This window comes from Aegilops tauschii, chromosome 3 (assembly GCF_002575655.3).
Source record: "Aegilops tauschii subsp. strangulata cultivar AL8/78 chromosome 3, Aet v6.0, whole genome shotgun sequence".
NCBI classification, from domain to species: Eukaryota; Viridiplantae; Streptophyta; class Magnoliopsida; order Poales; family Poaceae; genus Aegilops; species Aegilops tauschii.
Genome location: NC_053037.3, coordinates 113,724,216 through 113,738,210, shown reverse-complemented (window position 1 = coordinate 113,738,210; position 13,995 = coordinate 113,724,216). Strand labels below are relative to the sequence as shown.

The 13,995-nt window shown below is 47.4% G+C and overlaps 1 protein-coding gene across 1 annotated transcript; it reads right to left on the bottom strand.

Moving 5' to 3' along the window:
• Positions 1–201: 201 nt before the first annotated feature.
• LOC109777133 (peroxidase 1) lies at positions 202–2,303 on the bottom strand. Its single transcript, XM_020335785.4, has 3 exons — positions 1,940–2,303; positions 885–1,310; positions 202–796 (listed from the first exon to the last, which is right to left on the bottom strand). Exons 1-3 carry the CDS (start codon positions 2,147–2,149, stop codon positions 374–376), a joined length of 1,059 nt encoding a protein of 352 aa, XP_020191374.1. The 5' UTR covers positions 2,150–2,303; the 3' UTR covers positions 202–373.
• Between the last annotated feature and the right edge of the window lie 11,692 nt (positions 2,304–13,995).

Genomic DNA, 13,995 nt, shown 5'->3' with positions numbered 1-13,995 from the left:
CATAACCTGGTTGGGTTCTAGCTATGGTGTCATCGAAGTGAACATTGCTGATTGTAATACAGTTTTTTTTTTGCGAGGATTGTAATACAGTTGTGACTAAGTAATACAAGTGTTCTACCCAACAAGAAAAAAAACGTAGGTAGGAATTGATTCAGGGGGACTGCTTCCTCCTGGAGTCAATCAAGGTGCGCAAATAGACCATCGTTTTATTCACGCGTAGGAAAAAGCAGAGGTACATTACATATGCGTGTACACCGTACGGATACATTCATATTTAGTGATCTTAACCTAACATAGTGGTGGGACGAAGACGAACCATGCAAAAACAAAATAGTGGTGGGACGAATTGCACACGTATGGCAAATTAATGTCATCAGCTGGTCGCGATCTCCTCGATGGAGGCGGTGGATCCCGAGTAGTAGTGGCGAGCCATCTGAGCCTCGGGGGCTGCCACCGACGACCGGTTGTTGACGACGCTGCAGTTGAGCCGGATCTCCCCCTGGGTGCCGGTGAGCACCTCGATGTTCCCCATCTTCACCATGGCTGCCACGAACTTCTGCTTCCACAGCGTCTCGTTCGCCGCGAAGCTGTTGACGGACGTGTTGAGCGTGGCGTTGGTCCGCAGCTGGTTGTCGGAGAAGAAGAGGCCGAGGTTGAGCGACAGCAGCTTGTAGTAGTTGTTGTCCAGCACCGCAGGCGTGCTCGGATCGACCGCCGTCGTCGTGGCCGCGTTCGGGCTCGACGGGCACAGCGCCTGCAGCAGCGCCGCGTACGCCGGGCTCAGCCCCGTGTCCACCTGCACGCACACCAGTAGTTTATAGCCTTACATGGTCACCATGGACAGCTGCAGCTGCAGGTGTTACTAGGGAGATCGGAGGACGTACGGTGGCGGTGGTGTTGTTCCAGATGCGGGCGAGGAAGGAGCTGCAGAAGGAGCGACCCACGGTGTGGGCGCCGGAGAGGATGACCATCTCCTCGGCGGTGAGCGTCTTGTTGGCGAAGCGGTCCACGAGCTGCTGCGCTGTGAACGTCGGCGGAGGCAGGTTGTTGAGCGCGTCCTGGTCGAGGGAGAAGTTCCCGTCGCGCCGGCCCGAGGGGACCTGGTACGCCGCCTGCCCGGTGAGGTTGATGCTGTCGCGGGCGGCGAAGGCCACGATGTCGGCGCAGGAGACGGTGCGCGCGCAGCTCTTCTCCACGGCGGCCTTGGCGGCGTCGATCACCTCGAAGCCCCGGAGGCTGGGCTTGTTCGGGGCCGCGTCGCGCTCAGCCGTGCCGTTGGCGGACACGAGCAGCACGGAGGCGTCGCATCCCTGAATGAGTAGACCAAAACGTAAGTAGTAGTGGTAACATCAAATCATGTAAAGATCTGTCCGAAGTGTAGGAGCATAATTGGTTTGCTACCAATATTTGACTTGCCAAATATTGACAATATCAAGACTTTTAATTATTGGCAACTTTATGTGAGATAGGCAAAATAACTCGTAGTCAATCAAGTAGTTGCCAATATTTGACAGAATGTCAAACATTGGCGTGCTAATTTTTGATAGCAAACCAATTATGCTCTAGCATCATACGTATAAGTGTGATGTGATGCTCTTCAATCAACCATCTTTTTTTTCTTGTGCCACCTCTATCCCATAACATAAGACGTTTTTGCAGTTTAAATTAAACTGCAAAAACGTCGGAGGGAGGCCCTGCTTTCACTTGTAGTCTCAACTTTCTAGCTAAATATTCACCCTTCTTCCGTGCATGGGCAAGGTGTAGATCGAATCATTGGAATAGCAAACTTACAAAGAAACTGTGAGTACGGTGTACGATCAACAAATTCGAAGTACTGTTACCTATATTTTGCTGCCAATGTGGCTAGGTAAAAACTCGGGAGGATGGATATTGATGGGCAAAACAAGAGCGTAAGGGGCCCGAGCTAGGCGATACGTACCCGGACAAAGCAGTCATGGAAATGAAGGCGGATGAGGCCGGCGGCGATGCCGGAGTCATTCGCGAAGGCGCTGGCGACGGCCTGCTGGACCAGCGACTCCGCGTTGGGGCAGCTGGTGTTGTAGAAGCCCACCTGGAGCTGCCCGCGAGCCGCCGCCGGCAGCCGCAAGCACACCGCCGCCACAACCACGGCAACTACGGCAGCCACCATCTCTAGTCCGCTGGGGGCTTCGGGGCAATGTGTTCCTGATCTGCCCGGAGCTAGCTAGTGCTGGATCCCTTGCGTGATGCAGCTCACATGGCAGTTTGAGGGGTTTATATAGAACTTACTTGAAGCAGAGGGTTTTGTATGAATGGTAGTTGAGGTGAGTCCATACACCTCTGCCAAAAGTAGTTAGCGATACTCATGCTACCGCACCGGTCTACAATGAACAGGACCATGTGGTTGCATGTGTTGCATACTACTGGCTTTAGCTTTGCTTTCTTAAAATTGCAACTTGTTCTCGTAGATGGATGGGTCTTTGCGTACTTGCGTAACAATTTTCTTGACCGCCCATGCAATGTGCCCGGAGCCTCGGGAACTAATTGGCATGTTCATAGGAAATTTTCCAGTAAAAATGGAATTCAGTTGAGGTTTTCTGCTCGCAAGATGATGAAAAAGTACAGACCTACTAGCATACAAGACTGCCTATATTCCACGGACAGTTGAAGGCCACATACAAGACTGCAATAGTGGATAGTCCATGTGTTAGAAAGTCGTGTTTTTTTGGTGGCTCACATCAGAACGTATTTCATCGTGAAATTTTACAAACATGTAGTATACATCCCTAAGTACATGCGTAGTTTTCTTCAGAATTTTTTGAAACTTAGAGACTTGATTTTTAAAATATTCAAAAATCAAGCTCCATGGATCACGAGCTCTATTAGAAATTTCCGCTAATGCATGCATATGGATTTTTGTTTTGTTTTATAGTATGTCGGTGCCCATATCTAGTTGCGTGTGATTGCTGCCTTTGACTGTGGCTGCTGGTCGGAGAGGTTTGGTTTCAGACGAGGCTGAATTTGCACACATGCATCATGGTGTGACCAAAAGTAGCACCTTGACTCATAATTCATCCGTGGTTCCTAAAGACAAATTGTTGACTATTTGGAACAAGGACATATGCTTCGCTCGATTCATAGGCAATGTACCCCTATGGGCAAATCTGAGCGTGAAAGCTAGCTATGATTACATACGGGGGTACATGCAACGGTAATGATCATTGCTTTGCATTTGTTTTGTCTGCTTTCGCGTGGATAGGGATATATGCGCATGCGCTTCGAGTTAGTTAAGAAGAAACTAAGGTGTCCATGATGCGTGACCGGACATGAAAAAGAGGGGAGGCGCAAAGTACGAGGGCTACAACACATGTAAACTAAAGATAACCACACAAAGTGTCCATAGTTAACTACTGGATCTTGAAGGTGCATTAGATTCTCACACAAGACATTTGACTGCTTTTACGTTGCCTACCCTTTTGTTATGTTACCTTTCCTTTGCCATATGTGTATGATCTAAGAGCATCTACAGCCGGACGCCCTAAACCCGCTATATACGCCCGGCTCCATGGCTCAGTCATGAAAATGCGATCCAAACAGGCGTCTTAAATGGGCCTCAAACACCTGGACTGAACGGCACCCCTTATATCCAGCCCAAATATGAGGGCGGCCGGCCACGTCCACCACGTCGGACTAACGCTCGGGTCCCACATGAAAACAATCCGAAACCTGGTGGTCCGAAACTCATCTCCTCCATCGGACCGATGTCGTCGCATGGCGCCGCTCCGGCGGGCCGCGTAGTACCTAGCCCGGCTATTTAAGCCTACCGCCAGAACCGAAACCCTACCCCTACCCCTCCACATTTTCCTCTTCCCGTTCGTCGCCGCCGCCACTTTCCACTCGCCGTCCTCCACCCACACCGTCGGGTGAGGAGCTACCTATTTCTAATGTCGGAGCGCTGACTGCGGCTCCTAGAGCAAATTAGGGCAAGGCACGAAACCTGGATTGCCGCGGGGCTACCTCCGGATGCAGTGGGTCCGGAGGAGGAGGAGGATGTGAGGGACGCTGGGGACGCGGAGGCGGAGCAGCAGGTTGTCCTCGATTCCCTCCGCCCGTCGTCGGCTGCGGAGGCCAGACGCCATCGTCGGCAGGAGATGGAGGCGGAGCACGCCGCAGAGGAGGAGGAGATGCTCGCCTACATGGATGAGGAGGAGGAGGAGGAGGACCCGGAGCCCTCCTACACGCCCGTCCACCCGGCACCCGGAACCGACGTCGTGGACATCTCAACAACGATGATTAGCTAGGGTAGTACGTAGTATGTAGTATGTAGGATTTCTTTTGCATGCTTTGTATGGGTCTAGGGGTTGAAATATGGACTCGGATGTAGAGTAGCAAATTTGAGGCGTGACCAGCCACTGCCCGCGAACGCGCCCGATCGCGTTCGCGGGCGTTTGAGGGGTCGGCTTTGCCTAAGAGCATCTACAGTCGGACGCCCCAAACCTGTCCTATACGCCCAGGCGGACGGCCCAGCCACTGATCGGTCATGAAAATGCGACCCAAACGGGTGCCTTAAACGGGCCTCAAATGCCCGGGCTGACCGGCACCCCTCATATTCGGCCCAAATAAGGGGCGGATATGGGGGTGCACGGGCGCGTCCGCCACGTTGGACTGACGCTAGGGCCCCACACGAAAATAGTCCGAAATCCGGCGGTCCGAAACTCGTCTCCTCCGTCGGACCGATGTCTCCTCATGGCGCCGCTCCAGCGGGCCCCGTAGTGCCTAGCCCGGCTATTTAAGCCGACCGCCGGAACCAAAACCCTACCCCTCCACATTTCGCTACTCCCGTCTGCCACCGCCGCCACTTTCCACTCCTCGTCTGCGACCACTAGTAGCCATGCCCCCACGCCGTCGGGTGAGGAGCTAATCCATTTCTAATGCCAGAGCGCCGGGTGCAACTCCTTGAGCAGATCCGGGCAAGGCGCTTAGCCCGGATCGCCGCGGAGCTACCTCCCAATGCAGTGGATCTGGAGGAGGAGGAGGAGGTTGAGGAGGTTGAGGTTGAGGAGGAGGAGGATGTGGGGATGCTGGGGACCTAGATGTGCAGACGGGGCAGCAGGCCATCCTTGATTCACTCCGCTTGGAGTCGGTTGCGGAGGCCAGACGTCGTTGTCGATAGGACATGCAAGCGGAGCACGCTGCAGAGAAGGATATGCTCGCCTACATGGATGAGGTTGAGGAGGAGGAGGAGGAGCCGGAGCCCTCCTACACGCCCGTGCACCCGGCGCCCAGCACCGACGGCGTGGATATCTCCAACGATGAAGATTAGTTAGGGTAGTACGTAGTATATAATACGTATCATTTTTTTGGATGCTTTAAATGGATATAGGGTTTCAAATATGAGAGCTCTGATGTAGAATAGCAAATTTAATACATGACTGATCACTGTCCGCAAACGCGCCCGATCACATCCGCGAGTATTTGGGGGTCGGATTTGCCCATCGCTAGGTGCTCTAACTGGAACAAGTGTCGATTCTAAGATTACGATGTGAAGGCACATCCATGCTTTAGCGAAGTGCTTGGTTTAGCCTCCCTCCTGCGGCACACAGTGATTACACTACTTTAGTATGGCCGGCTTATTCCTTCTCGTGCATGAAAGGAACTCTGCAGCACATTCTATATATACAATATAATAATGTACTCCCTCCGTTTTTTAGTCTGCATATAAGGTTTGGTCAAAGTCAAATTTTGTTAACTTTGACTAAGTTTATAGAAAATAATATCGAGATTCATAATATGAAATCAATATTATTAGATGCATCATGAAATTAATTTCCATACGATATAGCTTTAGTATTATAGATGTCGATATTTTTTCATATAAAGTTGGTCAAACTTTATAAAGTTTGATTTTGACCAAATCTTATACGCGGACTAAAAAGAAACGGAGGAAGTACTATGAAAGAAGAGCCTTGTCTAATCTAACACTACAGCAATGAATTCGTTGCTGTGCTCTTGTCCCATGTCGGTTGCTTTATATTCTGCCAAGGAAGCATCTGATTATCTTGGCCTACTCGGGGCTTTCTTTAAAAATGGGAAGGCCCTCATGGCGCAAAATATATTCATCTAAAAAGAATCATACAATGGATTTGACTATACCCTCGATCTGGATTTATTAGGACCTCTTATTTTTGAGTTAGATTTGTTCATCTATATGACTAATAAAATATAAAGTATATGTAACAGAAAAATATTGTTGAATTTGTATTCAAGAGAGGTTTTTGATGATATATTCTATGTGGCATATAATTTACGTTTAATTAGGTAAACTTATAGGTCAAACTTTGGCTCAAATTAAGAGGGGAGCTAATAAACCTGGACAAAAGGAGTAGCTAGCAAGCGATTGCTAGTTGTCCTAAAAACGAGTGTCGGCTAAGGCTGGTCATAGTGGGGAGTAACTTATATTAGTGTCATGCATATGACACTAGTCTAAGTTACTACCTTCATAGTGCAAAGTAACATAGTAGTAGTGTCATAGAGGACTTCATTAATTAGCTTGTAGACTCATCTTGTCTTGGAAAGCGCTATGTTACAGTAACATATTATGTTACCACTTCTCATTAACTACATGCCACATAAGCAAAAAATTCTCGAAGTGCGCTATGTTACTTGCTAAGTTACTCCCACTATGACTAGCCTAAGTGTGAGGACTTCAGACCCAGTTTTACTTGTAGCATGCATGTACACGCATGAACGCGGGCACCGACATTTGCGGTCGTCCGATTGTCTTGTGATTTAGAATTTCACTAGTAAAAGTGCCCGTGCATTATAACGGGAGGATGCAAGGTGCGAGAATCAGGCTTAGTGACATAGATATTGTAGTGGTGGAATACTTATCATATAATTTTTTACCGTTAAATCACCCTTCTTTCTTAATTACAATATATCGTGAATCATATTTGTTCTCCTCCATAGCTCACAAATAATTGTTAAAAAAAACTTTAGCCATTATTTAGTTCGAGAAATCAGCCAAAAAATTAATAGTAGTTCTGAAATTATGTATAAACAAAACTTGCGCCCTCGTTAACATGTTTGCTACCAAAAAATATTTTACAATGCACGATTATACAAACAACAATAGATGTCCCTGCCATTTCTCAACTAAAACTTCATACACACGTGAATTGTTGCCTAAAACTGCTAGAACAAACATGTTCAACTAATTTGTTTTCGGCACTGGATCAACTCATAATCTTACTTATAGACAGCCATGTATAATGCTTATAAACCGAAATATGTTTTAGAGCAGATAAAAAAGAATGTACAGGGACTGCCCGTTGCATAAATATAATTGATGGTTATATATGAAACATCTAAAAAATTAAGAATCAAACATGATCTAAGGAAGTGACACACGTCTGCAAGTACCTAATAATAAAATCCATATGAATGATAACCTCTATTGATTCAAATATTGCAAGTTCCACCCCTTTGTTTCAATAGAACGGCCACTCAGTCCAGCACATCCCCTTTGTCATAAGGATCAATAGAAAGCAAAAATGGATACACATTTATGTGGGCCTACTCCTATCATAGTTTACATAGTAAAAAACTAAGATTACATATGTCTACATAATGAGATTCATTTGCATCGTCGTGTTCTTTGAAAAATTGTAGAAGCAAATAGAAAGAATCCAATGTGTTAGTTTTGGCACAATGGAAAATTTAGTTCATATACCTATACTCAACACCAGCTATCATGTCACCATCATCTTGATTTAGTACCGATCAAGCAGCTCCAAGTTGAGTAAAACCAACAAACTTCAGTCACTATCTGCTGGATTTTTTAGCCATAATAGTAAGGAAAGCATCTGAACAAATCTCAGTATTCTAAAATTAAAATTAACAGACCTACAACATGCATGTTTTGTGTATAACCTATCTGCAAGCAATATCTTTTTTGAGGATTACATCAAGACTTAGGCTGACATCAAGGCTGCATCGTGTTCCTTCCGGAGCAGATCATGTAGTTGGTCCCGAACACCATCCGCAGCCACAAGGTCTCCATGAGCTTTGGCAACATTGGCTAGTTCATGAGCCAGCCCATTGTTTGTCCTTCTGAGTGTCTTGATGTGATATGCCTAAAAGTTCTCAATGCAGATTTAGTATCAACTATAATTCGGTAGGAAAATGATCTGCTTACAGAATCAACCTGTAACCCCTTTCCCCATTGCACAGTCGATCTCCACCACCAGGGAGCCTCAGAATACGTTAAAAAATTCCTTTAGTACAACCAGAATAGCGATGGCTTCGGCCTTGACAGTTTTGCATGCAGCCATCTACCTATCTGCAAGCAATTTTTGTATCATCTGTGGTACTCCATACACATAGTTGGCGTGATTATAGCATTGTAGGCAGAAAAGGCATCCATATGTAATCTGAATCTTCACTGAACTTTTCAGGTTTGACCATCCAGGAGATTGATCATACAAAATTTGATAGCTCAAACTTTTACCTTTACCGGTCTACCATCAACCATGGAAAATCCACCACATACTTGGCTTCACATTGAGACAGTTCACCACCTTCATCTCACACGACTTGTCACACTGTATATCCACAAACCAATCCAATAAATGTTTGACGACTTAAAAAAATTTAGAGTAAATCAATGGATGCATGAATAACTCGATCGGTGCATTGCAACGGGAGAAAAAAACATCATACACACATGCCACCAAGCTCTAGGACCGTCGCCTTCGACATGGCAATCAAGCATACTCGGCGCCCATGCACTGGGCCGCATGATGATCTTGTACCCTTCGACCCAACCGGCGACGTTGGGGGCAAGTGAAGGCAACAATGATTGACCAGTGCTAGCGGCCTGCAGAGGATGGATAAAAGAAACGCCGAAGAGGGAGGCTTGTATCTGTCAAGCATAAATATTTACTAAATAAAATTGATCTTATCCGTACCAATTTGAGCAGGGTTGTCGTATAGCTTCCCTCTGTCGTCCTTGTTAGGAATTTGAGCAGGCCAATGGATCCGTGCGTCCTTGATACACACATGTACGTACACGAAGGTTGTTAGGCTGAAACTTGAAAGGAGATTGATTCATCTGTCGGCTGGACATACACGAACACGGTTTTGTTATGTATCTTTAGCACAAACACCCCTGTCTCTGTGTTCTCTTATTTCTCTACACCGTCCTCATCACCTTTGCATCCCGATCTAGCACCTCCGTCCACGCCACCCCGGCGACATCGCCCGGGCATGCCCGCCTGCACTGTGCAGCTTCTCCGCAATCTTCTGCCTCTGTATTTGTTGCATCAGCCCCAACATGCCACAACCACTATCTCACGATATGGAAAAATATGGAGAGGAGAGGCAATAAAAATCTAATTGGGTTCTTGCTTGGCATGTACCTAAACCCTTAATTGCTTTGGATAGGGTCCATGCGCACATCTTTTTGCATGTTTTGGCAACTCCATCCATCCCGCCCTCTCGTCCTTTTTCTTTTGGCTTTTAATTCTGAATATATTTTTATCTTTTCAATGATAAGTCCAATTTAACTTTTGTTTTTCGATTCATGTTGCTTGTGCCAAGGGTTTTCAAATAAGATCCATTTTGAATACATTTTGTTTTTAGATTCATCTTGTTTGCCATGTTGCTTGTACCAAGCCCAGAACCCTAAAAGCATATGGAACTTGATAAAACTTGATGAAACTTGGGAAAACTTGATGTTACGACTGTGAAGTTTCAATATTTGAAACTTCATTTTTTTTAAAAGTTGTCAAAATGTATGCAAGGATGGTCTTGCTCGAAAGTTCTTGTCACGATGAACACAAATACGCAAACGAAACTTAATTGGTACTTTTTGTTCAAAAGGTTAGATTGAAATTAAAATATGAAATTAAAAAAACATGGGAGGTGGATGGATGGGCATGCATCTCTGGAATAACATTTATCAAATCTCTAGTATTAAACAAGTTTATGAATATTAAAGCAATCGGATATCTGGACCCAACTAGATAGGTGTGTGCATGTCGGTGTCTAAGAACCTGACATTGTGTTGTTGGCTACAACCCTTTGAGAGTTCGGCCAGAAACTGAACGCATTGAGTTTCCAAAGTCATCGATTGCTGGAAACGAGACAAAAGGATACTAGAGCACACTGGAGCTACCTAGGTTCACGCCACCATCGAGGTGTAATACCTTACTCCTGCTCTAGGATGATATTGCTGTATCGAGAGCTACAATGTGTGTTCTTAGTTGTGTATGTGAGTCCACTTGTCTAGGCCGACGCCTACCCGTATTTACACTACTCCGGGCCCTCCTCCTCACCGTCAGAGCCCTCTATTGGTTAGGTATAAACAAAGGAGTAGCATGGGTTATCTATACCGGCCCAATGTGACCGGTCAGGGCACGCCCGTTCGTACAGAGTTGGTGGCTGTCGAACACTGCTCCTGTAGCCGTGCGCGGAGTAGGTGAATCTTCAGCGGTCACTATTGATGACCTTGGCGAGTGGGGCGCCTTGCCGGAAACCATACACCAAGGACGGGTCTAATGCATCCCATTCTAGTTGTTGACACCGGTAGTAGTGAGGGGGATGGAGCGCATTCAATGCTTCTAACACCCAGGTTCCCGCTCCCCTTGCGGGAATGAGTCACACAGGGCAGACTGCCTCTCGAACGGCCAAGGAGGTACTTCACGGAGCTGGGGGCGGCTGCGAAGCACCTTGAACAATACCCAGGCGGCCTATAGTTTGTATTGAGGAGAAGTTAGGCCTCCAACATCGCTGTTCGGGGTAAGGTCGCATGCCGGGGGCCACCGTCAAGCCCTAGGCCCGTAGGCCCGAGGTACCCCGGTTCCTGTTGGGCTCACAGTGCCCCCCAAAGTTTTCAAGTTTTACCGGAAAAGGTAAATGCACTCTTCCCATCATTCCCATGACTTGGTCCCCCAAGATGACATGTCGCTCCACCATTCCTGAAATGAGTTTAGATCACATAAAAATCGAATAAAGTGGCAAGCGATGTAACTCAACTAAAAGAATGCTCTCTCACTCGAACCTATCCCCCAATGGCATCAAGATACCAAAAAGATCAAGAGATCTAAACGTCACTCGGGGCAGCATGATCGATGGCAGTAGGAGAGGAAGTCCTCTAGCTGGCAGCACCAGTCTGGTTCGATGGAGTGGAGAGACACACGTCGATGATGTCTCGGCATCAACAGATGTGAATGGAGCTCCAGGAAGTGTAGACACAACCGAAGGTGGAACTCGGGGCTTCTTCTCAAGCATAATAGATTCATAAAAATATTGTTGCTCTCTAGTGAAGAAATTAGGATCAATAACAGTCCTCTTGGCTCTTGGGGCATATGGATCATGAGCTCTCCATGCTCTCAAACCTTTGTCCTTCCTCTCTAACGGGGTCCTGTACCGGGGGTGGCTAAGCACCAGGGAGCCCGGCCTCATCAACTACAAGGGGCCCACTAGGCCCAGGACAAGGAGCAAACCCTAGGAGGCGATGATGACCTTCGTGGGCTCCAAGATTAGAGGGCGACACTGCCCCATATCGCATCTACAGTGTAAACCCTAGACCTCTCCTGCCTATAGAAAGGGAGGTCTAGTGTCCCCTCCATCATTTGTCCACAAATAGGAAACTCTTAGTAGCAATCTCATACACCATTGTAATCCCTTGCACGAGGTATCCTCCACCATGAATAATGAAAACCAACAGGACATAGGGTATTATTCTCCAAAGGCCCGAACCTGGATAGACCCCTTGTATGAGCTCTGATCCAGGACATCCAGCTGCGCTCTGACCCCTACCGAGGGGTCTGACGGTATTTTGCACTTTCACTCTCATTCATGTTCTCTACAACTGGATATGATCATTGTGCTAGTGAAGAGAAGGTCATGAACTAGTCTCCGCGGCGAGCGGCGATGAGCTCTTTCTTGTCCTCAAGATGCTGCTTGAGAGCATCCACGGATCCCTCCACCAGCCTTCTGCGCTCGATGCGCAACATGGCATTCTCGTCCATAAGTTTATCGATGATGACGCCGGTCCTCTTCAACAAGGTCCTCCTGCTGCTCCGCACTTCCGACGATCTTCGCCCTCAACAGGTCGCGCTCGGCCCGGAGCTTTGCATTGCTCTCATTTAGTTGTCGGATGACGCCGGTAGCCTGTTCAAACGAGGCTTTCATGTTGTCCTGCACCCTCGCCCAGCCGGAGATCCGATCCATCCGGCTATAGACGATTGCATGCATGCGCCTGTAGGAGTCCTCGCCTGCCCGCGAGACATTTTCCCAGGCCGCTGTGGCACGGGAGGACATCTCTGCTGCATTCGCGGCGCGAGGGGACATCTCTTCTGCTTCCGCAGCGCGGCCGGACCAGTCTGCTGCATCGACGGCGCGGCGGGACCTCCGTGCTGCTTCGGCGGCGCCGCGGGACCTCTGTGCTACGGCCGCGCGGCGGGACATGTCGGCTGATTTCGCGGTGAGGCGGGACATCTCTCGTGCTTCCGCTTCCATGCTCGCCTCTCCCTGGTGGCAATCTCTCGACCTAGAACTCACGCTGGCCATGGAAGACACAAGGGAACGATGAGGAATGACTTGTTTGTTTTTGTGGATGAGGAGTTGAGGAGGAATGTGCAGTCATCTTGGAGTAGTAGTATTTATAACCAAGTACTAATAAGCTCCTAAGTGGGAAACCGTTTAGGTTTTGATCGGTGTGAACATGTTTGCAATTAAATATAGCGTGGTAGTAATTTGGAATGTGACGGGACGCAGGCTCAAAATTTATTGATGAAGTGCGGCACTATTCCCGGAAGGTGTAACATGGGCACACTTTCTCGGCCGCGTACGTGGCGTTTGCACCATAGGGTGCACCGCGATAGGCAATGTCAACACACGTCTTGTTCCAACAACCGTGCGCACTAGTTATTACCATCGCGCACACACGTTGATCTGTCTAACTGTTTCTGTTTGTTAGTTCAACCATGTGAAGTGTATGCCATCAATCGCAGACACTTTGATCTGGCTAACCGTTTCTATTCTGTTGCCTAATCGTAAACAGCTAATCCTTCTGAAGCGTATGCCCTCAAACACACACACCTTTATCTAGCTCCCTGTTTCTGTTGTTCCTCCTCATCACAAACAGTTCATCGGAGTGAACCGTATGCTGTATATCGCTTACACCTTCATCTGGCTACCCGTTTTTTGTTCCTCCTCATCGCAAACAATTAATTGAACTGAACCGTATGCCATGCATCGCACACGCAACTAAAATCTGAACCGTATTTGATGCATTCGTCATCGCAAACGTTTTGCACCTTTTTTGACGGGTTTTTTACACCACCGTTTGCGATTATTGCATCGCACACAGTTTCGTCGAAGGGTCTCTGATCGTAGTGTCGCATTAGCAGCATCCTGCAGTAGCGTTACCTAGAAACAAGTAATAAGACTACAAGTACACTGGTGCGTGTCGGTGCTATACAAATGGTTTTTAACCCCTTTCCGCGACGACATTTGGAACCGTCGCCAACTGAGTGTGGGCGATAGGGGGGTCCTTCCCACACGACCCAAAAAACGTCGGGGATAGGGAGCCTTGATGCATACAGTTGTCCCTATATAACCGTTTCCGATATCTCGAATATCACAAACGTTTCATCCTTGCTACTCGTTTGTGCTCGCATTGCTATCGCAGTCGGAGTTTTGTGGTTTTACCTAAAACCAGGCAGATTCCAAGCACGGGAGCTTTCCAGGCAGATTCCAGGCACGAGAGTTTTACGATGTGTGATGCCCGGACAATTAGGCTACAGTAATCCCACGCTAACGATGCCACGTCACCTCGGTTACTGTTGCTAATCTCTTGTTAGTTCAAAAACCGGTTCAAAATTTAAATTCAATATATGGCAAAAAACAAAAGTTTTCAAACATTAAAACAAAAATGTTCGGACTGTGCCAAATATTACATAGGTAATTATAGTGAAGAAAACACATGTTTAGAAAATTCTAAGATGC

Coding starts and splice junctions, on each gene's coding strand:
- LOC109777133 (XM_020335785.4), bottom strand. CDS start 2,149: ATGGTGGCTGCCGTAGTTGCCGTGGTTGTGGCGGCGGTGTGCTTGCGG. Junction 1,311..1,939: donor TCCATGACTGCTTTGTCCGG/GTACGTATCGCC, acceptor CTACTCATTCAG/GGATGCGACGCCTCCGTGCT. Junction 797..884: donor GGAACAACACCACCGCCACC/GTACGTCCTCCG, acceptor GTGTGCGTGCAG/GTGGACACGGGGCTGAGCCC.